At 38.1% G+C, this 25,932-nt stretch overlaps 1 protein-coding gene across 2 annotated transcripts; it reads right to left on the bottom strand.

Annotated features, from left to right (window-relative positions):
- Positions 1-1,093: 1,093 nt before the first annotated feature.
- Positions 1,094-25,308, bottom strand: LOC139945168 (sodium/potassium/calcium exchanger 2-like). 2 transcript variants are annotated; one of them, XM_071942452.1, is made up of 12 exons: positions 25,115-25,308; positions 16,133-16,321; positions 14,010-14,159; positions 12,417-12,658; positions 10,876-11,060; positions 9,877-10,021; positions 9,033-9,146; positions 7,697-7,786; positions 5,938-6,146; positions 4,319-4,472; positions 2,513-2,680; positions 1,094-1,947 (listed from the first exon to the last, which is right to left on the bottom strand). In XM_071942452.1, the coding sequence occupies exons 2-12, from the start codon at positions 16,317-16,319 to the stop codon at positions 1,741-1,743; spliced, it is 1,851 nt and encodes a 616-aa protein (XP_071798553.1). In that variant the 5' UTR covers positions 16,320-16,321; positions 25,115-25,308; the 3' UTR covers positions 1,094-1,740. The 2 variants fall into 2 exon arrangements, with proteins under 2 accessions (XP_071798553.1, XP_071798552.1); XM_071942451.1 differs by lacking the exon at positions 25,115-25,308 and adding an exon at positions 17,964-18,158.
- Positions 25,309-25,932: the final 624 nt, after the last annotated feature.

The raw sequence follows: 25,932 nt of genomic DNA, 5'->3' as shown, positions 1-25,932 counted from the left end.
ATCCAGAGTGTGTAGGTTTCATTGTTCTTTGTGTAAATACATTAATGTACATGTACATACTATGTTTAGTCAATAAGTAGGCTATACTGTGTGTCTTTTGTAAAGAGGCATACGTTTAAAAATACGAATAATATTTATTTGGGCAAAAGCAATTCCAATTTTATTTATGTAATTTCATCAGTATATAGCCAACCCTAGACTTGTGGACAAGTCGTTAAATGTCTGTCGCGTTCCGACTCTATTCTCGCGAGACTGCTGGCCCCGCGAGACTATACTGCTCTCACGACTACCAGTTTGCGCGAGAGCAGTGATCTCGCGAGAGCACCGCCACAACTCGACTATCTCACCACGGCAGACCATTAACCCCCCCCCTCCAGCCCAGACCCCGCCCGGTGGGAAATGTATCAGACACAAACTACTATTGTTTACACACATTGTTTAATGTCAGTTTGTTTTATTCAACAAGTGAGATCTGGAAGAGGAATGATTCTATAGGGACAGTTTGTGATAGTCACCTTAAAGGAAACAAACAACAAAATTCACACTAAGATATTTATCTTTTTATATCCAAACATAATATTTATATTGTGCATTGGAGTGCCGTCACAAAGGATGCAGTATCAAATCAAACTACTAAAATGTATCATTATATCATATTTTACAAGGTGATTTCTTCCAACTACAGTGGTATATATCTTCAATATGATCACTATCTTTGTTCAATTTTAATACATATATATCAATTTGTACAGATAAATATTGCTTTGTTGGAATATTGAAACGATATCCCTTTAAATTACTTTGCATATCTTTCACAATCAATCGAAAAGAAACATTATTAGTGTCAAAGAAAATATTGGGGAAAAAAAATAAGTCAATGAATTTGTCATTGTTAGCTATAAATGAGTGTACATTAATTCTGTATTAAACAGAACACACCGAAACCAGTCGCTGTACTAATTCGTTGTACGTTACTGACACAAACTAATGCCAAATTAATCAGAAATTTGTGAAGATCTATTGTTTTAATATACACAGCTTGAGACGTAACATCCTTTTGTGCAATGTAATAAAGCTAGTTTAAACCGTGTTGTAGAATTATTCGCATCTTAACGTCTTAAGACCTACACAAAACCACGAAACTTGGCTACTTTAAATCAATAGTGGTTTGCTATGGGTGTAAGTAGGAAGTGAGTGCCAAAAATTATTTTGTTCGTTTCACGTGGAAAATAACTATTTTTGAATAAAAATAATGTAAAAATCTCACCTAGCTGTTAATGTTTGTTTTTTCATCGCGTTGGAAAGCGTAGTGTTTTTGATCGTGGCTAGTTTCATAATGGTCAGACAGTGCAATTATGAATCATGCTTATAGCACACTTGTTCAATAAATTAATTGTTCTATGTGGGTTTGATTAGTTCTGAGCATGCGCACACTACCGAGAACAATGGATTTTGCCTGGTAAGTCTGCTGCCACCAAGCGTTCCAAAAGTCTTCAATTCGATAAGAACTCTTCGCAATACGCTTACTCATGTTGGAAAACACAGTGTTTTTGATCGTAACTCGTGAGGATGATTAACTAACTCGGACATTTTTATAAAGGTGCAATTTCCATCTAAGTTCAAATTTTCTGATTGTCTTGGTTTTCATTTTAATCACACAGCTATACAGGTATATATTATTATGTTATTGACACTGCCATCCGGTAGCAGTAGTGGTGAAGTCAACGGGCATGTATATTGTTAGCACGAATACTTGCATACAAACTCTTGTAGTAAGGCATATACGATAAATGCCACATACAACATGACGAAAGATACTCCCACAAATTTGTTGAGCTGAAACCGGACTCCACAGAAGACGATAAGAGTGAAGAACAGGATAGCTAGCAAGATGAAACCAAACTTGGCATGTGGTGTCATTAGCAATGCTCCGGAAGCAAGCATCATCTGTTAAATCGTACAACAGGGAAACAACCATAAGCATTCTGGTGAAGCAATATCATTTAAAAGGACACGTTGCCTTGGATCGGGCAAGATGGTCTATGAAAAGCGTTTGAATTCGTTTGTTATAAAAGGCATACAATTATGGTTGGAAAGATGTTTTAACAGGTAGAACATTATTATCCACACAAATATGCCTCGAAATTGCGTGGTTTTCCTTATACGTCGTGAACTAACACGGTCGGCCATTTTGTGGAGTCCAAAGCAAATGACTCCACAAAATGGCGTCCCGTGTTAGTTTAGACGTAGAAGGAAGAAAAAAAGATCGTTTCATCTACCAACTCGCCCGATCCAAGGCAACGTGTCCATTTAAATTATCGGCCTAGGAAACTTTCTAAAGATTCTTACGCTTCTGTTAACAATTAAGCAGGTATTCAACATGATTTGATGAGATTTATAGTCATTTCAATTAACTCTTTGCTGGCATTTGGAAATATATATAGAATTATGTCTGACATGGACCAACAATGTTCAAAAAACAAAACAAAAACAAAAACAGTTTACTACATACCTCATCCGTTTCCGACAATAAGTTGATGGGTGAGCTTGTGATGAGAATGCGGATGAAGAACGGCAATCCCAAGCCAAGATTGATATCGAAGACGTTTGATCCAATGGCATTGGATACAGCCATGTCACCAAACCCATCACGGGCAACCAAAATAGAACTCAATGCATCCTGAATCAAACAGAAGAATACAACAATGTCAGCACCAATAACACCATGCAAGAATGATGTACATTATCAAGTTAATACACGGGCTACTATTGTCCTATATCAAGGTGTGGCCATCTTGATTTGACTCCATTCCAACTCATTGTAACCAAACTGAGGCTGGACGAAATAATAGTCTGGTGCCATGCGCAATTAATGTTGGCATTCATTACTGTTATTGGAAGTAGGGAACACGACCAAGATGGTGACAGCGTGATAAAGGTCTATGAGGCTAGTCTACCTATAAGAGTCTGTTCATCATTTTCAATTTCAATTCAATTCAAATTTAATTTATTTCCATACTTCATGAAAAATGTACAAACACTAATTCAAAGAGGAGTAACCAATAAACAAGGCTAAATATTTAAAGGGCGAGTGGATATTATTTACTTTGGTTTTTACCCATACACACCGATGTGTATTAGCACTGTATACTCGGTACTTTCCCGAGTTCTGTGAAAACAATAACAGGCATATTACTCGGGTGGGATTCGAACCCACGATTTCTAGAGAAGTGTCTTACCAACTAGACTACCGAGATTGCCCGGAGAGGCAGTCCCAGTTCGAATCCCATGTTTTGGCAGAGGGGCATCTAGAGTGGAGATTGTTGGCTTGTGCGTTGTTCTTCTTCATATACTTCCTGCTAAATATTGGATTGAACACCGTATTGTAGAATTTTTTTTTTTTTGTTAATCTACATAAAGCCCGGGTGCATTCTTCTTGCTAAGGTTAATTTTGACTTAACATGCCTGTTTTAGCAGCGAGTGTTTCTCAGTTGAACACGTTACTCAACGGTTGCAAATCATCCTTGCAAATTTGTGACGTCAAAATTCTTATCGCATTCGCAGGAAGAATTGTTCGTCCTAAAAGTTTCGAGCTGCTCTGAATTTGAATGTGGAAGACTCGAACATGATATGTTGACTTTTCGACCGTCAGTGGAGCCAAGGTTAACAAATGCAAACGTTTTGTAACGCTGAATCGTTCATATACCAATAATACAAATAGTTATTGTTAGTGGTCCAACTAGACGGTTAGAGTAGGGGTGGGGCAATGAGCTGTATAGCGGACTTTAAAGGGACAAGTTGCCTTGGATCGGTCCAGTTTGTATGTGTAACAAAAAAGTTTGAAAACCGTTTGTTATAGAATCGAAATGGTTAGAAAGATGTTTTAAAAGTAGAATATCCACACAACATAAATTTGCCTCGAAATTGCATGGTTTTCCTTATTATGTCGTGAACTAACAGGCACGCCATTTTGTGGAGTCAAGGCAATTTTGAGGCATGTTTGTGTAGATCATTGGGTGCGTTCGTTTAGCTTCCCTGGGTCGACCCTGGACTGCCCCGGTGCGTTCGAATAGCCCCAGGTGCATGACGTCACTACGAGAGCGGTGAGTGGTCATTCGTTTAGCTCTTGTCAAGGGCTCACCCGAGTGAGCACCGCGGGGTAGACCCAAGGAAGCTAAACGAACGCACCCGTTATATTCTACTTTTAAAACATCGTTGCATTTTATACCAAACGGTTTCAAACGCTTTTCATAGACCAACTCTCCCACTCCAAGGCAACGTGTCCCTTTGTGTTCCGCATAGCATTATTTAAACTTACCGGCACACTTGTTCCAACTGCTACAAAGACCAGTCCCATGAAATAGTGGTCTATATTCAGTATGCAACCAGCTCGTTCAACCAGTGTTACCATAGCAGTGCTTAATCCTGCAATCCATATGATTGACATCAAGAAGGATACCAGGTACAAACGCCTAAAAAATAAACAAATACATGTATACACATTTTAGTTATGGATATAAAGACTTGACTTTACCCAGGCTGTATTAACCTAATCCCAGTCATTGTTAATGAAACGTGCACGCGTTTAGCTGCACGTTACGTGAGCAAAAACGTGAACGTGGACGTCAGAAAATTGTGTCGTTTCTAAGTGATGTCGCCACTTTGGGCTTGTTGCATGCTCACGTATGATTTCTGCACGTACGTACCTGACGTGAGAAATGGTATAGTAACTTCACGTTGGTTAAAACATGAGATTTTTACATCGACATTTTCTGACGTTCACGTTTACCCTAATGAATCGCGCACAGCGCGTTATACACACGTGCACTTTTCTATTGTTTGTCATCAAAGATGTCGGTCAATGACGTCACGTGCAATCCATCTACACGTATAATTATTCTGCTAGGCCACACGGGACAGACACATTTATAACAAGTATGCCTGGGATGCGTCTATTGCACAAATCTTGACAACGTTGGCAGACAATTTCCAGTAGAAGAATTGTGCGCCGCCATCGTTGGCGAACGTTGGCAACCATAGACGAACGTACTTTCTATCCGAGGTGTTGGTGGGTGGTTTTAAAATGGCCGACAACACCACGACATTTATTTTTTTGTCACGAACATAATTATTCTGTGTTTCCGGTGGTTGATAACACAGTCAGGTGGAGTTGACATGAGAACTTAATTAGTTGATGACATGATGTGAAAGAGGTCATTCACTACAGCAAAAACGCATCGACGCTGCATATTCATTACAAAGCGCCGCCATATTGACATCCTTGCAATGAAGGATATCGGGAGATATTCGACGGACTTATGCTATACAATTGGTTTGTAATGGTTCGAATAAAGAGATGGTGGTTCTGAGAAAATCCTGCTGCGGATACTTGAGGATTATATTGTCATTGTATAATAGTTCTTTGGAGATGGATGAAATTAGTATAGACGTTTGCTGGGATGCGTTCCACGGTAATTGTGCAAACATATTGCAACCGTTTGCGCAAACGTTTTCCATCATTTAAACGATTGGTGCGCACTTTGTGATGTCAGCATGGCGGCGCCCTGATGAAATGAAGATTTTTTTAATTTTATTTTTTTAACATAGTTTTCTGTATGTAGACCTTTTTTGTATATCATAACTTTGTTACTTCAAATCTGCAATCAACCATCGAAAATACACTGTAATTATGTTCGTGACAAGAAAACATACTGTATGCGTGTCCGCCATTTTAAAAACCACCCGCCAAGACCTCAGAAGTACGCTCGCCTAAACGTTGCCAACGTTCTCCAACGGTCGGTGGCGGCGCACAACTCGTTCCACTGGAAATTGTTGGCGAACGTGAGCAAACGTTGGCGAACGTGAGCAAACGTTGGCAACGTGTGCGCAGCTGGAACTTACCCCTGGTATAGAAACCAACAAGTGACATTGACTTACTTGTATTTAGGATTACTGCAGTTAGGAATGGTCCATGTAAACGCACACATAAAAGGGAAGCTCACAATGAACATTGCCCATTTGAGTACGAGTCGAAGACATCCGCATCGTGATTGAAGAACTTCAGTACGGTCCGGATAGTACATGCTTATAGCTGGCAGACACGGGATAGGTTTCAAAGTCAATTCTTCCTCTATCTCTTCATCTTCCTGTTCATGTAGAAAATACAAAATCTCACTGTAGCATCCTACAATCGGTCTTTAAAAAAACCCAAAGCGACGAAAAACCCATGGCCAACCCAAACACGACTGGCCGGAAATGCCTTAAAATCGACTCGGTGTTTTGACGTCCGTTTAAAGGCATGGACACTATTGGTAACTGTCAAAGACCAGTCTTATCAGTTGGTGTATCTCAACATATGCACAAAATAACAAACCTGTGAAAATTTGAACTCAATTGGTTGTCGAAGTTGCGAGATTGGAAGAAAAGTTAAGTGCTTTCAGATGCTTGATTTCGGGACCTCAGAATCTAATTATGAGGTCTCAAAATCAAATTCGTGGAAAATTAATTCTCGAAAACTACATTACTTCAGAGGGAGCTACTTCTCAAAATGTGTTAAACCATCAACAGCTCTCCATTGCTCGTGACCAAGTAAGTTTTATGCTAACAATTATTTTGAGTAAATACCAATAGTGTCCATTGCCTTTAAAGAATGATAAGCTGCATTAAACCCTGAGAGCTTGCCATGGTGTGTTGGTGTTTTGTTCGTGTGAGCCTTATCGTTACATTACACAAATGGTTGTTGTTGCATGGGAGGCCCCTGTTGGGTGAGGTCCACCAATTTTAAATAAAGCCACTTACCTGTGAGTGCACTTTGTTATATCGGGATGAGACAACTTAAAACTTGTTAAAGACATTAAATACATTGGTCACTATTGTAATAGTCTTAGAACAGTCTTCTCACTTGGTGTATCTCAGCATATGCATAAAATAACAAACCTGTGAAAATTTGAGTACAATCGGTCGTCGAAGTTGCGAGATAATAGAGAGAAAAAACACCCATGTCACACGAAGTTGTGTGCTTTCAGATGCTTGATTTCGAGACCTCAAATACTAAATCTGAGGTCTTGAAATCAAACTCGTGGAAAATTAATTTTCTCAAAAACTGCGTTACTTCAGAGGGAGCCGTTTCTCACAATGTTTTATACTATCAACAGCTTCCCATTACTTGTTACCAGTTAAGGTTTTATGCTATAATTATTTTGAGTACTTTACAATAGTGTCCATTGCCTTTAAAGTTCTAGATGAAAACAATAATGCTTGCTAATCCATCGTGCAATCATGTTTTCTGCTCGCTCATGTTTCAAACATACAGGTATTGATCGTTTCAAGGCATGTCAATCTCAGAAGAGTAAACAAAATTGTAAGAATTACTTATTATTTCTGCCACATTATGTTGTTCTCCTTTATAGGATCATATATTTCAGCGAGACATGTATTTCTAGTCAATCAATTTACGCTCAATCTAAAACAAAGACTGATTGCAAAGCAGAATATAGACCTTTATCATGTTGACTCCATCTTGGTCATGTACCTCGTATCCAATAACAATAGTGAATGCTAATAATCATTTTGCAAATAGGAACCAGACTATTTTGTTCTTCCAGCCTCGAATTGGTAACATTGATATCAATGGGAGAAATTCAAGATGGCTGCATGATAAAGGTCTATAGGCTTGGCTCATTGATGCTTTACTTACCTCAATGACTTTCTCTTTGAGTTGGTTTCCGTCTTGTGGTGGCACAACGTGTTCGTGATGCATACTAATAACAGAGTGTCTCTTGGTTCCCTTGAGAGCAGAAGGTTCAAGATCAGAGTGCACATAGGATGGGTCAGAGGGATCAGGGATTAGTGGGGTAGGACCTTGGGCACTATGAATACCGGAATCGGCATCATTAAAACCATTGGATGGGACAATAAGGCGGGAACTACTACCAAACTCGGCAGACATACCACCAACACTCCCAGTATCACCGCCAACTTCAAATGCTATATCTCTCTGCGGACTGGATGGCTGTGAATCATTAAGCGATTCACCAATCACAATTTTACTGCTTGTGACGTCATTTTCATGAATTGCTGCCTGATTGGATCGCTTGATATCACCATAGTGATGACCTACGGGGTATTGTATAGTATTGTCATCATTTTGTTCCATTATGACGCTTCCCGCCAAGCTACCTATTCTGCTACCTAAACCACCACAATGGGATCCAGATCGGGAATCGTCTTCATTCTGTCGCTTTACATCATTCTGTGATGATGTCTAAATAATTGACCAATGCATCGCAAGGTATGTATCAGGCGAGACGGTGGGAAGGTAGGGATATGTTAGGGTTGGGTTACATATACAGAGAGACATGGTGCAAAAACAAAGGCCAGAAAAGAGTAATAACAAAGTGCAAATTACAACAACAAAGGAAGGTAAGGGTAAAAGCAAACAATAACACAAAATTATTAATTATCAACATTGTTATATCACTTTTGTTGATAAATGGTGGCAATATGCGTGGGCCTATTATCCCCTACAACCTCCCAACCTTAACCCTCAACAGAAGTCATTTTGAGAAGTGAAGGTTTTCGTGGCCCAAACAGAACAAGTAAATATCACGGCTCGGTATTTCAAATCATGTAACATGGTATTTATGTAAAAAATAAACTTATAAACAACTGTCTAGTCTCAACAACAAACAAACAAATCTTCGTCTTTCCACCAGCCGACGATTTTTTAAAAAGCTAATAGAACTCATGTAAAGTTGGTTTGTTTACTCTTTGTTTCTCTCAGTCAGAGGTAATCTCACGCCAGTGGAAGACTTTAGAACGCTAGGTGGCAGCAGACTTAACAGGTAAATATTTATCGTTTACGTAGTTCTGAGCGTGCGCACATTACCAAGAACAATGGATTGTACCTGGTAAGTCTGCTGCCACCAAGCGTCCCAAAAGCCTGCCATTATCTCAAACTCATACCTATCAGCTTACAACATGTAACAACATTGGTCCCCCGTTTATGTTTGGATGGTTGAGTTTGTACTTACAAAGTTAGCGGCGAGTTCTCCGTGTTTGACATGATGGAATATATGCTTATTGGAAGCTGATGGTGGTACTCCTGCGATAGACTTGTTGGATATCACAGACATCTTTCTATCACTCTGTATACAATAATAGGAAACACTTTATTAACACAGATACTGAAACATTTCCCAGTTCCGCTTATTTTGATGTGATGATCAGGAATTTTCATAAAAATATCGGATATTGGTGATGATACATCTACATGTACTTAAATTATAATAACAAATAATTAAGCTTTAAAGACACTATATTATGTCTTAAAAACACCTATATTAAGACAAGAAGGTGTCCGGATAAAACTTGGCACCTTTAGTAATTCTCAAAGACCAGCCTTCTCACTTGATGTATCTCAACAACAGATCTGTGACAAATTGACCTCAAAATTGGTCATCGACTTTGCGAGATAATAATGAAAGAAAAAACACCATTGTCACACGAAGTTGTGTGCTTTCATGCTTGATTTCGGAACCACAAAATCTAAATCGGAGGTCTCGAAATCAAATTCCTGAAGGAAAAAAAACTTCTTTCTCGAAAACTACGTTACTTCTCAAGGAACAGTTTCTCACAATGTTTTATATTATCAATAGCTCCCCGTTGCTTGTTACCAAGTAAGCTTTTATGCTAACAGTTATTTTGAGTAATCAACAATAGTGTCCACTGCCTTTAGGAGAAGAATTTGTTTATGTTCTCCCTTACATTGCTATAAATACCTTAAAACTACAAACTCTTGCTATTTTTAATGCTATTAAAAATGTAATGTTTGAAAACATGGGGACATGCCCTTATGTTATGAATGAGGTAACTTACATGAACAGATGTATGTTTTTGTAGCTGAACTGCTGGTGTGAATGCCTCGTCTCCAGATGTTACTACTTTAGTTGATGATCCAGCCATTTCATCTTGACTGAGCCCAGACTCAATGGGCTCCACTTGACCTCGACGGCATCTTTTGCTAATAATAAATCAAACCAATATCATACTTAGCAAATTATTCCTTTCGATCTTTTGGAATATATGTTGGTGGGTATCATTTTGAGTGATTTTCTTCATAAATAACAACCATGGAGCAATGGTTCATCTGTTGGTACTAGTAGTATGTGTGGGCTTTTTTATAAGCTTCAATGTAATTGCTGTTATCCCAGTAGTTTAAGCAAACATATAACTCGATCGCGTTTATCCCTCGAATGGCCGTTTTAGACCAATACGAGCCGTTTAAGGCCAACTGGGCCGTGTAAGACCAACTTGGTCCGTTTAAGACAAACTGGGTCCGTTTGAGACCAACTGGGTCCATTTGACCACATTGGGTCCGCTTAAGACCAACTGGAGCCGTTTAAGACCAACTGGGTCCGTTTATAAGACCAACTGGGGCCATTTAAGACCAACTGGGTCCGTTTAAGACCACACGGGTCCGTTTAAGACCAACTGGTTCCGTTTATGACCAAGTGTAGCCGTTTAAGACCTACTGGAGCAGTTTAAGACCAAAACTGGAGCCATTTAAGACCAACTGGGTAGGTTTAAGACCAAATATGGAGCCGCTTAAGACTAGAGTCGTATAAGACTGGTTGGACCAAGACCGGCTGATGGAGCCGTTTAAGATTGGCTGGACCGTTTAAGACCGGCTGGATCGTTTAAGACCGGCTGGATCGTTTAAGACCGGCTGGACCATTTAAGACCGGCTGGACCGTTTAAGATTGGATGAAGTCAACACAGAGTGTCTCGAGTCGTATATAAGACCAGTTGCAACCAACACACCTATCGCGGATTTCATTACACTGTTGTAAATGAATGTGATTATTATTTTCTTACCACGACAAGTTCATGATTCTGCTGTTAAGCTTCATTAGAACAATGTAAGCAACATAGAGTCCTAGAAGAATAATTGCTTCATATATTTCGATCACGCCATCCCATGCAAAAATGATGAAGCAGATGATGGATATACCATAACTAATACAGTCACGAACCAATGGGCGCCAGTCCAGCTTCAACACCTGTGACAATCATAAGAATGGGCAAATATTACAACATCAGCTGAAATCATTTTGAACCATATTCTGGCATTTTAGGGGTTTTATGAACATTTTGTGAAAATCAGGTAAAAACTTGACACTATAAAAGTTGCTAGACATAGCTGAAATTGCATTAGAGCCCGAACTGTTTACGTGTACATGTATAGGGCGTGCTTCCTTAATAGTATACAAATATTGACTGCTTCGAGTGCTATGGTTAAAACTATGACTCCCGAGGTGATCCCCGTAGCGTTCTGTTTTCCCGAGGCGAAGCCGAGGGAAAATAGAACGCTCCGGGGATCACCGAGGGAGTCATAGTTTTTAACCATTGCACGAGTAAAAGCAGTCAATATTTGTTTTATAACACCCCAAACATTTTTAAATACTGTACTATTATTATTAAGTTACAGACCTGAATGCTACAATCCACGGACGACGCGAATACAGATTGCAAACACTTTTGCTGAATGTGTTGCATGTCGTGTCGTGCAATCCGAAATGGCTACAGACTATTAATTTATCATACTCGTACACGCAACGGACGTCTGGGTACTGCAAGCCGTGTGCTAGTCTGTCGGACTAGCGCACGGCGCCATGTGCTAGTCTTCGGAATAGCGCATGGCAAACCGAGAGCAAAACTAAGACATGTCATGTGACGCGCTCTAAACCAATGAGCAGGCAGAATCTTTGCAAGGGGTGTTATAATTATAAAACACGCGAGTGCCACTGTGGCTCACTATTGAAATCCTGACGGACTTCGATGACCGTGAATGCGGGTTTACCATTGTAGAGCAATTAATGAAAATACAAGCTCTAAATTAAACATTCCATCAACAAGGTCAGCAGGTACACAGCCTATTTGGGTAAGTTGTCCAATAAATCTTAACTCTTGCTCAATAATTCTTGAAAAGGCTGGAGACATTGTTCTTCAATACAGCTCCTAAGCTTTGGAACCAACTGCCCTGTGATGTCAGAGAAGCAGTGTCTACTTCGGTCTTCAAGCAGTCTCTCAAAAAGTTTTTGTTTCCCACTGAGAGCAACTAGTGGTTTTCTTCTGTCATGTTTTCTACTTATGTTATTTTTCTTGTGAGGCGCTGCGTTTGTTTATTAGGGTGAAATGTTTTGCAGTTTTCTAAGAAGAACACCAAGCGATCAATACACAACTATTAGAGCCATGCAGCAATGACCTCTAAAAGCTCCGATCAAAGATCGCCATTCTACCTCGGATGTTGTCAAGCAGGGTAAAACATGCACAGATAGTTGAAGTACCATGCCATAAGATACACAATTTCTCGTTACTTCATGAAAAAAATATCCTTCATTTTTATCTTCAATTACCTGGCCAGCAAGTGCAGCGGTTAGGGCTATAATGATTAGTATGTTGAAGACAGCTGAGCCTACTATAGTTCCCACTCCAACATCACTCTCTTTAGACACCCCTATGATGGAGATGAATAGCTCTGGGGCGGAAGATCCAGCAGCCATGAATGTGGCGCCCGCAACGTCCTCTGAAAGCTCCAATCTCTCGGAGATTGCCTCCAATGAAGGTACGAAGAAATCATCGCAGATAATTGCTAGCGCTGCAAGTAACAAAAGCATAACACATTTACAAAAGAATAAATATAAAGGCGCTGCACATAGGGGTTTTATGTAATTGGTACTTATGTCTTCAAGGTTTTATTCATATAATATCCACAGGACACATCTTATCTATCGGTTTAAAGAATATTTTGTACACTACATGATAACACGCTAAACATAAAGGGACAGGGGCACCAAACAGAACGTCATTCACATCAGCGTTTTTATTTATTGTCTCTAATAGAATTTCGTCGGTTCAATACTCGGTCATTCGTCAATGACGTCACTGGTAATGACCCCTCCTGACCTATACCAATTATAAACACGCCATTTTTCTTTTGGATTGATTATTATTATTTGATATGCTTTCAGTGTTGTAATAAGAAAGCCGTGGGTTGTGATGCGCTGTACTGAACTCTTACCATGTCTACACAGGATGCATTGTATAAGATACCCACTCACACATTTGCTTCCTTTATAAATATAATCGCACCATCCAAGCTTGCCTCCGAAACGTTTCAATCCGACATGACATTCGCAGCAGATTTGCATTCATTTCGGTTCATATGTAAAATGTCAGGGTCACTTTGTATTAAACAAATTTGCCAATACACTCAAAATAAATTTTATAAATAGTAGACTACATTGTACTGCATACGGCAATTGTCTTGAAGACTAAAGGATGCACATGTAAGTGTTCAATACACTCATGACGGTAGTGATGTGTTCAAGCTCGGTTTTTTATGGGATTGCTTGCCTGAAAGTGGTATGATTTCTGTATGATATTGTTGTCTTGTCATGTCAAATCATAATGCAATGCCTGTATTCGCAGATAATCTTATATGTTTGATTGTCTATTTCGCTATTAATGGAAAACGCCCTTCCGTACCTCCTCCTGCCTTTAAATCACTTAACTTAAAGGCAGTGGACACAGACTATTGGTGATTACTCAAAATAGTGATTAGCATAAAACCTTAATTGGTAACGGGTAATGGGGAGAGGTTGAGAGTATAAAACATTGTGAGAAACGGCTCCCTCTGAAAGAAAGTAGTTTTCGAGAAGAAGTAATTTTCCACGAATTTGATTTCGAGACCTCAATTACATTTCTGGGTCCTGAAATCAAGCCTTCAGAGTACACAACTTCATGCGACAACTGGGTATTTTTTCTTTCATAGTTATCTCGCAACTTCGACAACCAATGAGTTCAAAATTTTCACAGGTTTGTTATTTTATGCATATACTGAGATACACACAGAGAGAAGACTGGTCTTCGACAATTACCAATAGTGTCCAGTGTCTTTAAGAATGTAAGTCTCATAATTATTATGCATCTATTAAATGTTGACTTACATATGAAGAGTACGAAGATGAGAATGATGTAGATGGTGACGAATAACCCAGGAACATGGTTCACCTCATACAAAGTGCTACATGAATCGACAACTGTAGCATTGGTATCTCCAGTACCTAGAAGCTGTCTAGTGTTGTACATGCTCGGCTCTATCAGGGTCAAAATAAATACAAGGGAAAGCAACATTAGTGTATAGTTGTAAAATGAGACGGATACAATGTGTTGTGTGGGTGGGGGGGGGGGGGTTATGAAGGGGTTTGGGTGGGATTGGGGTGGGGAAATCCACGTTTAGTTCTTGTGGGCCACAGTAAAAGGTTAAAGCTATGGAATAACATTTATGAGGGATTTCATGTTTCCCCTATCAAATGCTGATTTAATTTGGTATATTTTATAGGGATGGTTTACTGTACCAAAGAAAGAGTCATTCATAACATTAATGTTAAAATTGACATCAAGTGTTATTGTAAAACAAATAACGATTGAAAACAACTTCAAATGCGGTTTGTGGGTTAATACAATTGGCAAAATGACAATAGTCCTAAGGTCCAATGCTAAAACGTTGGTGCCAACTTTGTAATCGATGAGAAAGTTGCGATGATATTTTCATCGGTAGCACTGAAAAGCAGAAATTCCATTCCTCTTTTCAATCCTAAGAATCGTGCTCTCAAAAGAAGGCTGTTTCCGTCAAACTTCAACATTTTCCCCAGGATAAGAAAACGTGTTAATACTTCATAGGCAAATGAGCTCCAAAATAATCATTTCCTTTTTAATAACTTTTGATATTCCCCACCGCCATTTTTTTAATTTCGATTACAACTTGCAATTTCTACAACTGTTTATTTTGTGCATGATATCGGCCTTTGACATAATTAGAGGTAACATAGGGAAATGAAGAATGTTTAAACAAATGTTATTTTCGAACTGGAAAAAAAAATACCGTAAAAAGATAACAAAGATCAGAGATATACGCTGAAGTTTAGTCAGTTAGCTAGTGGCCTGACTAGCGAGCAAAAACGAAAACGAATAGGACGTGTGGCTGAGTTGTCTAAAAAGTAATGCCATTTTATAACGCACCCTTCGCACCAATAAGCTCCTATCTCCATGAACTTGGGTAAAACCAAGACACATTATTCGGACAAGATTTCCTCAAAGACGCATGATATTTCCTTAATTACCGAAAAGGAGATGAACCTGACAGCATATACTGCCAAATTATAATGAAGTATCGTCAGACAAACAACATTGTTATATTTTGTCCGTGAGCAAGAAACAGCCGTAGACCTACACGTAATTATGTCACCTAGCAATCATCAATACGTAGTCCTTGGTGTAATTGGCATACTCCAATCAATAGAACGTCCTTAACAACAACTGACAGAAAATCTTGCAATGCTGTTTCACTGAGGTCGGATTGTGTACTAAGGTGTAAGTATTTACACATTATAGTGCGCCGCTACCGTGATCCTATAAGATCGATCAATCTACACAATCCATATTATTGCGTGTAAATAAGAGAAGACTATCCCTTAGGCATTATACTGTATTAAGATGTTCTTTAAGTAAAAAGGGATTGTGTGAACTAATCCCTACCAACGGTGTGCCTGAATGAGTCCAATGTATCAACAGCTAGTGATAAAGGCAACTCTTGCAATTGATCTCACTATAGAGGTCATGCTAGAATCCTTGTTCGTCCCGTAATACAAATAGGCCTACAAGTAATACACTCATCTTTTGAAACTGTCCAAAGAATCCAAATATGAACAGAGTGTATTTCCATTTCTGCTGTATAAACGTTATGAGACATTTCAAGGTGTGGTACAAACATATATTTGGTTTGTAGTAACAACATGTGTGTATCTTCTTGCAAGGTACAGTTTGTTCTTTAAAGAACTGTCTTGCTAAATATTCTACTATATCGCGGAGTATAGATATTTGGGGTTTTTCGGGAGACTTCTCAGTTCTTAAAAGATCAGCCCTGCTTATTAACTAGGCCTACTACTGTGGCGGAAGGTATAGAAACTTGGCTGGGACTACCACTTAAGCTTGTAGGATCGTTTTATACTGCACTACTGCGGAGCGAATACCGCAAACCATAAAGAAAATCACTTGTTTTTATTCTGACCTGCGTTAGATGCTCCCACACTAGATGAAGCGAAGATTAGGGTGGAGGTTGCAAAAATACCGAAGAGGATACCAATCCGAACCAACCATCTTGTACCGAGTTTCTTGGTACTCGGCCTGGTAAGCATGATGTCACTGGTGCCCATGGGTCTTTGTGGCAGACATGGGTACAACTCCGTAGATCTCATTTCTGTGTCAACAAATATAAACAATCATTAGTATACAGTTTGTATGTTGTTTGCATTCCGTATGACTAATAATGTCAATGTCAAGATGATGTTTATTCCTTTTGAAAAATAGTTCAATATTAGAATTAAACAGATAGAAAGGTAACAAAATCAAAACCGCATAAAAATATACAAAATTAATATAAAGTGAAAGCACATAATAAATAAACAACTAAGAATTAACTATGTACAAGAGAGGCATGAGAGCATAACCGAGGCTTGTAGACAACAGCCTTTATACAGACAAACAAACAAACAAACAGCGAAGACGAAACAAGGACAAGGCAGACAAAACTAATAGTGAAATTACAAATTGCCGACGACGAAATACAAAGAATAAAAGTACAAGGCTAACCGAAGACGACAAAAGTAAATAGATAAGTATTGAAAGAGAGAAAAGGCTAAAATAACAATGAAAATCTCAACAATACAAATTGGATGAACGGCTTATCTGAACATATACAAGTACAAGAGGCCTACAAGAGAATTTAAGCATCGTAGAAAATGAAAATCGCACAGTTTTCTCAACTATATTCATTCAATGGTTCTACATCGAGAGCGGGGTCGTAATTTATTTATTTATTTATTTATTTATTTTATTTTAAATAGATATACACAGTGATTACACACATTGGACAGTGGCTGTCGGGGTAAAATACAACAATACATGTATAAAATTGCCAACGATAAAGTATAATTATAATACAAATAGGAGATTGCACTCAAAAAAAGCGTTTAAAATCACACATTTTGAAAACATTAAAACAAAAGCAAATGAGAGCATTTCGCGACATTAAAAGTTAAGTCCAACTCAATTTGTGATCGGTGTTTTTTGTCAAACATATCAAATCTAAAGATTAAAAATCTAAAGATTAAAAATAAATAAATCAAACAAGATAACAAATCAACAAATCAAAGAGAAGTAAACTCTGATGCGATGCGGGTATCCGTTTTTATCGGAGTATAATAATATCCAGATCCAGATCCAGACGAAGATCAGGAAATGTCTAAGTTTGTAGAATTGACAAGCTTGTTGGTGAAACTGTACACAACACACGAACTGTATTGTAGTACAGACCGCATACACATTCAAGATTTTCCATTCGATTAGGCTCGGTATACCGCGATGTCATTTTGGTCAGCACTCTGTCAGATACAGGCTGAGGCCTACAGTTGACTGTTGCAAATGAAGTGAATTGAAGTAAGCAATAACGGTTTGCCTGCATGTCATGTGACGAGCTTGGAATATCCCAAACAAATCGCAAGATCGGCAGGCTCAACTCAATTCTGGCGTAAAATAACAAGGCACACTATGTGTGGAAAACAGACTAACAATTCGAATGGGGAAAACATCCAACAATTCAAAGGTAATGTTTCTTGTAAGTAGAATAAAAAACTAGTTACTGTCATTCTTATTAACTCGCGGTTTAATGTTATAAAAAGAAACCTGCGGGTATAACTTCGTTGTTATCTTCAATGTTGACGTTTGTTATACTAACTATAAAATATAGCTATAACTTATATAGTCATGTCGTTAGTGTTATGCAAAACATAAAAAAACTTATATCTTATGATATCGCAATTAAACTGATGTTAAAAACTAACCTTACTACCCACAAATCATCCTGTGATAACGATTACCACTTTGGCCGGTGAAGTGGCAACCAAACGGCCCCATGATGATGTGCAGTGTTTAACAACGTTTGTTATAATTTATTTGATTTCTAGTGCGATGTTAGTTAGTTTAGTTAAATAGCGTTCAGTCTGTGGCAATATTTGTGTGTTCTGTAACTAGGGTAATGATGCCAGATTAAAAGTCAAGTTTGTTTTTGTACGCAGACCACCGCCGCATGCGCGATTTGAATACTATGATGGCTCTGCGTCATTTTACACGTTATTATGACGTCATAATCTGAGGACTGTTTGTGATCATTTTGGTCATTGCGTCACAAGCGCGCGTATTTGATGCGCGCCCGCCTTGTTCAGTTTTCCGAATAGACCTTTTCGCAAATACTGGGGCGCGCGCGTAAAGCTTGGAATTAGATGCATTGTGGTCTAGCTGGTAGCAAAATTTGATTCATATATATCCCACAATGCACCTCATTCAACAGTCTGCGCTTGCGCATTGGTATTTGCGATAAGGTCTATGACCAAATACGGTAACATTACGTCATGCGATGCCTGCGCACAGCAAGCGAAAGCAGTCAATTGATATTGCCGTACAGAGTCCCGGAAAAAAACCGCCACGCCTGTGCTCTTGCATAATTTCTATCAAAATCACCAATTTCATTGAGCAAAAGCGTTTCTTGCTACAGTTTTAATTGATTCTGACAATAATTATTAGACATTAATTTATGAAGAACTTCTGTTACAAAAGCACTATTGACACGTTTGGTAATTGTCATAGACCATGTGTTCGCACTCGGTGTATCCCAAATGCATAAAATAACAAGCTGTGAACATTTTTGGCTCAATTAGTCATCAAATTTGCAAGAGAAAAAATGGGGAAAATAACCTTGTTGCATTACTTTGTGTGCTTTTATGTACATAACAAAAAGGCTTCAGCTGAAGTCTTTTATTATTTGAGTGAGAAATTACCTCTTTCTCAAAAACTACGTTACTTCAGAGAGGGAGTCGTTTCTCTGTATGCTTAAAGGAACACGTTGCCTTGGATTGGACGAGTTGGTCAAAACAAAAGCGTTTGTAACCGTTTTTTATCAAATGCATATGGTTGGAAAGATGTTTTAAAAGTAGAATACAATGATCCACACAAGTTTGCCTCGAAATTGCGTGGTTTTCCTTCTACTGTGCGAACTAACATGGTCGGCCATTTATGGGAGTCAAAATTTTGACCCCCATAAATGGCCGACGTGTTAGTCGACAAGGTAAAAGGAAAACCACGCAATTTCGAGGCATGTTTGTGTGGATCATTGTATTCTACTTTTACAACATCTTTCTACCCATATGCATTTTATAAAAAAACGGTTACAAACGCTTTTCAAAGACCAACTCGACCGATCCAAGGCAACGTGTTCCTTTAATACACTATCAACAGCTCTCCCTTGCTCGTTATACCAAATTTATTTTTATGCTGACAACTATTTTTCAGTAATTACAAAAGTGTCCAGTGCCTTTAAAACCAAGTCCAATTATTCAAAACGTTCTTGCATAAAATCATCAACGAAGAAATAGCTGAGCGTATCCGATCGGAGCAGTCAGTGTGTTCTGGTCGTGGCTTAGAGCGAAATTTCACGTATAGGTCTACGTCACACTTATATAATATAATGTCAAGGTTAACCTTCCTATGAGTTATTTTTGTCGTAAAATTCATAACGAATATAGAATATTTCTGTGATGTACTTGTCACATTATGTTTTTCAAATGCTCCCATCTAGACATCCAATATTCATAAAGTCTTGCTCGGTGACCATGCGACTTAACTAATAAAGAGAGTCCGATATGTCTATGATCCAGTGCTCATCACCAAAGAAAACCCATGAGAAACTGCTTGCTTCGTACATGAGCTATCCATTTTTCTATTAGTCAATTACTATAATGTTTAAAGGCACTGGACACTACTGGTAATTACTCAAAATAAATCATATAGGAACTTACTTGTAACGAGCAATGGGTTGCTGTTGATAAAAAACATTGAGAAACGACTCCCTCTGAAGGAACGTAGTTTTTGAGAAAGAAGTAATTTTTCACTCAAACATTTGATTTGAATAAGAGATCTTATCTGAGGTCTCCAACTCAAGCATCTGAAAGCACAAAACTTGTGCGACAAGGATGTTTTTTCTTACATTTTCGCAAGTTCGACGATCAACAGAGTCAAAATTTCACAGGTTTGCTAATTTATGCATATGTTGAGATACACCGAGTGAGAAGACTGGTCTATGACGATTACCAATGGTGTCTAGAACCGTTAAAACAACACTGTGTAAAAGTATCTTCCTTTACTAAGGTTGACATTATCAGGTACTATTGAACTACAACAATCCGATTAATTGTCCCGGTATAATTGAACATTTTGCACATCAGTTTTTGCAATCAGTTTCACTGTATATGCATGATGTGGTTTTATTTATACAGAACATGCTTCTATAGTAGGATTTGGGGCTTTACATAATGGTAAGGTATCAATATATAGTTTGGTTTGCGGTAACACTGTGTGCGTATGGTAGAACTTTTTTGTTTTGCCACATACAATTAATCCACTGTAAATTTTACCATGAATGTTCTAGCTATTATGCGTTTATGATTTAAATGTGTAGATTACTGTGACAGCTCTAGTAAAAGTAAATTGACTGTTTTATTTTGTTTTGTGCATCCTCTGTTGAAGCCATTTATAACAGAGTTTATCCCCGCCTGTGGGCGGCCGAGTGCGTGAGTGTGTGACTAGGTGAGTGTGGTTATTATGATCAATTTGGTGTAAAAGCCTGCATTATATTTCAATAAACTAAAGATGGGTAGAATACCACACTCCTGCCGTATAACATCACTTAAAACTCAAACAGGACTTGAGTTGCTATAATAAGAAACGCGTGTATAGTATGCACACGTTTCAATTGTCACTGACTGACAATGATAAACACTAACGTTATTTTCTCGACGTCTAACAATAGTTTCAACAATATTTTGACGATACTAAACATAACAGAAAACGATTGAAGAATGTTTCACAGTGCAGTGATAACTTTATGTCCGGGGCAATATTGGTATTGACTGTATTGTTTGGTTTGAATATTACTTATTACATTAAAACATTTATTTGTTCTAAATATTTGCTCTGGGTGTTTGTTTACTTTCTGGGGTGCCACGGTCTGTTTTACGTGTGTTTTGTGTACTTCTTTTTTTATCTATTTAAGATAATTTATCAATTATTGTCAATTACAGTAATTCTCAACTTTTATATGTATAGGTCTATATTTATAGCTCAAAGCTCATAGATTCAAAGCTTTATATGTTTGAAACAATACCTGTAAACGGCGGTTATTTGCTGTTGGGTGCCAATAAATATTTCTTTTTGATAAAAAACATACTAATATGTTAGAAGAACCTACAACTTGCGGGTACAACCATGTGTAAATCTCTTAGGGTGAGTGCTGGCACTGATAAGAGCCGGTTGGTTCTCGACGTTTCGAACAGTATACTCTGCTCGTCTTCAGGAGAATGAACAGAGTATACTATTTGAAACGTCGAAACCCAACCGGCTCTTATCAGAGCCAACACTCACCCTAAGAGATTTACTCATGGTTGTACCCGCAAGTTAACTAGTCATTTATAATTTCTTTTTATTTCTCCACAATATGCAAAGCTTTAAACAACACATAAAAATATGTATTGACATTATTCAACCGATGCGCAGGTGTTATTGTCTTTATTACAATGAGCCTATCAGAGTGGACGGCTCCTGATCAATATTCTTTCTTTCTCCGTGACCCTCAGCCCTTAATGTAGATTGCTAAACGTGAAATCCTATATCTGCCCAACATCTCACCTTCAAATATTCATGTTCAATTATGATTTTTTGTTTCTTTATAGCACTCATCTTGGATGGCCTTCTGGTCTATGTGTTGTGCGATTTGCACATTAAAAACAAATTACACTTAAAGGAACATTACAGAATTGGTTTTGCTTGCACACAAAAAAGTAGCTGGCAGTGTTAGCGCTTCATGTAACCCATCACACATATAAACTGACAAACCTGTAGAAGTTTGAGATCGATCGGCCATCTTGGTGCGCAGAAAATATAGTGAAAACCGATTACAAATTTTGCATTGCATCGATGCCAAAATAAAAATGAATAAAACGCCCATTAAGTCTTTTGTCGAAGTTGCTCGACCTAAACTCAGGACTAGCCTTAAAGCCATTGGACCCTTTCGGTTCAGAAAAAAAAAAAGTTCACCGATTTACACATAACTTACAGGGTTTATAGAAGGCAAGGGTGAAAGACTTCTCTTGAAATATTATTCAATGAAATGCTTTACTTTTTGAGAAAACAGCAAAACAATATAAATTCTCGTTAACGAGAATTACGGATTTATTTTAAACACATGTCATGACACGGCGAAACGCGCGAAAACAAGGGTGGGTTTTTCCGTTGTTTTCTCCCGACTCCGATGACCGATTGAGCCTAAATTTTCACAGGTTTGTTATTTGATGTAGAAGTTGTGGTACACAAAGTGTGGGCCTTAGACATCACTGTTTACCGAAAGGGTCCAATGGCTTTAAGTTTCTAATATCTCCTCCTAACTCGTTGTGAAATCGACCTAAAATTAGGACTATAGCCTTAAGTTTGTAATATCTCCTATAGGACTGGTCCTAACTCTTTGTCATTTGGGCAAATCTCCCCTTGTGATTTATACAGCCAGTGCTGCCATGGCGCGCTCCAATGCGTTTCCAAACACAAGCTTGTTGAACATAATCTAAATAATTAATTGACAGGCAAACAGGTGAAACAGGACTTCGTGAATTGTGAGCCCATACAAACAATGACGCTATGTAGCCACTCTCTTGTTGCAGTAGTACTGTAATATTTATTTCTCGTTATTGTATCAACTTTTCGCTAATCACAACTTTCGTTATAAGCCTAAACAATTATTCTTGTCAACATAATATAACAAATCTACAGTTATAAAGTGAACCAATATTTGGCCTTGGTGTATAGTGTTCTCAGTAAAACGAAAATCAAGTTATGGACAAATCGGTGGTGACATTTAAATACGGTGGCTTTTATATTGTCGACAAATTCATAGAAGCTTGCAATCAGTCCAAATCCATGTGTACCGTGAAACATACGGATGATAAATTGGGTTTCGGTCCTGATTGGGCCTAATCGGATATAGATTAGGCTTACCTGAACATCACGTGACTCAAACGGATTAGTATAAAATAATGCTTTGATTTGAAGGTGTATTAAATTAAGACCCGTATAGTTGTTTATATATCTTCATCTTAAACACTAACACAGTACAGGACCGTGGTGATGGAGCCCCCCCCCCCCCTAGAAAAAAAAAAAAAAACCTGTCTCGAAACCCGACCGAGTTTACAGTTCATAGCAATCTTGAGGAAAAACTCATCTAACCAACGTCACAGTGATTTTTTTCTTCTTAGTGTCTACATTTTGTTCAGTAATAAAAAAAAATAATTGTGTTTTTTTTTTTACTAAGCGACAAGCAATAAGAAAATTTAACTGTATAGGTCACAGCAGAATATATGAGGCGAAATCTTCCAAGTTCACTTCTGTACTTCAGCGAATTATAAAACAAGTCATTGGTTCTGGATATCACCTTATAGGCAGTGGACTCTATTGGTAATTACTCGAAATAATTTGTAGCATTAAACCTTTTTTTGTTACGGGTAATGGGAGCTGTTGATAGTGTAAAACATTGTGAGAAACGGCTCTCTCTGAAGTGACGTATACGTTTTCGAGAAAGAAGTAATTTTCAACGAATTTCATTTCGAGACTTCAGATTACTAATAGATATTGAGGTCTCGAAATCAAGCATCTGAAAACACACGTGTGACAAGGGTGTTTTCCTTGTCGCGTTGAGGATTCGAAATCAACTTCGAGGTCTCGAAATCAACTTCGTGTGACCATGGTGCTACAAGGGTGTGTTTTTTTTTCATTATTATCTCGCAACCTCGACGACCAATTTAGCTCAAGGTTTGTTATTTTATGCATATGAGATACACCAAGTGAGGAGACTGGTCTTTGACATTTACCAATAGTGTCCAGGTTGTTTTTTTAAAGGCACTGGACACTATTGGTATAACTATACTCAAAAATAATTGCTAGCATTACTTTATTGAACAACAGAGAGCTGTTGACAGTATAAAACATTACGAGAAACGGCTCCCTCTGAAGTAACGTACAGTTTTTGAGAAAGAGGCAATTTCTCACTCAAATAATAAAAGACTTCAGCTGAAGCCTTTTATTTATGCACATGAAAGCACACAATTAATGCAACAAGGGTTATTGTCTTTTCTTGTATTATTCTCTTGCAACTCTAATAGCCAATATTAAGCCCAAATTTTCACAGGTTTGTAATTGTTTGCATATTATGTTGGGATATACACCAAGCGATAACACTGGTCTTTGACATTTCACCAAAGGTGTCCACGGTGCCTATTTAAAACGTTCAAACTGGACTTCTATCAAATTTACGGTATTGAGGCCAAATAATAAAACGTTTAATAAAGTGTCCCTGTGTACACATCTCGTGATTTCTAATACTGAATTATATCAAACTAGCCAAAATAAAAACTGGTAGCAGAGACAAAATAGAAAAGAACCCATACTAACTCAATGGCTAGAAGAGTCTCCATTAACAAACTAATGTAGACTTTAACAGGGTACATTTTTATAATTGTTGGCGCAGCTGCCCCATCAACGGATCAAAGACTGCTTCTAATTGGTGAGTTTCTTGTAGCGTTTTGGCATAGAGGCTAATCGGTTAGAACTTGGCTATATAGTAAACCTAAAAAATAACACCTTTATCAAAATGCGCTGCTTGAAATAGTCTGTAACTATGCAAAATATAAAATTAAAAAAAATACCTTCAAGTATGAAAATTAGTAACCTTCTCCCTATGTGTAGACATAAGTTTCATCACATCTTTGTTTGATGCCGACAGAAAATATTGCGTTTGTATGATGTAATGTGACATTACAACGTACATCGAAATACATTGTTTATAATGTAATCAAAACTAAGACGACTAGGCCTGATGACATTTCAGTGACTGCCTTACCTGTACTTGAAAACACAGCAGTTTTCCGTCCGCTCTCCACCGATTGATGTTAAGATTGTCCTCACCAACATGGGTATACACTATTCTTCTGAGCTCACAGTAAGCTGTACACTGCACAGTAGCAATGCCAAACTCTTTACAAATACAAGTCGTATACTACCGTACGCCGCTATTGACTACTACTATCCTCTTCTATTCAGACATGATTAGTGTCGTCTGTATACATGTATTGTTCTCCTCCTTCGATAATACATCTACAAGGCTCCCGTTGCCAAGACACGATCGCGCATGCGTAATGCTACCAGCAAGGCTACAGTGTTAATGGTTTATTTAATAACAAATTCCCTCTTTCTTCAGCGTGACAAGGAAAACCACATGAGCCGTTCTTGGCAAATAATAAAAACAGACTACAAATTTCGAGGCAAGAAGATAAAATCTGTGGGTTCTTCATGGATGGTTGAAGCATGGAGGAATGAACATGATAGACCTTTATTATGCTGGCTCCATCTTGGGCCCAGTTTCGTAGAGCTGCTTAGCACAAAATTTGCTTAGCTCGAAATTTTTGCCGTGATAAAAACAGGATTACCAGCCAAATTTCCACTTGATTTTCAGGATAAGCAAACAACAGCCGAATACCCGTAACAAGCAATATGCAAAAAATGGAAATTTGGTTGGTAACCCTGTTTTTATCAAGGAAGAAATTTCATGCTAAGCAAATTGTTGTGCTTAGCAGCTCTATGAAATTGGGCCCTGGTCATGTACATCGTATCGAATAACAAGAATAAATGCAAATAATCATTTTGCAAATAGGAACCAGA

The sequence above is a fragment of the Asterias amurensis genome, chromosome 12 (genome assembly GCF_032118995.1).
Source record: "Asterias amurensis chromosome 12, ASM3211899v1".
In the NCBI taxonomy this organism is placed as follows: domain Eukaryota; kingdom Metazoa; phylum Echinodermata; class Asteroidea; order Forcipulatida; family Asteriidae; genus Asterias; species Asterias amurensis.
The sequence above is the reverse complement of the archived record's forward strand: the minus strand, read 5'-3'. Positions and strand labels throughout refer to the sequence as shown.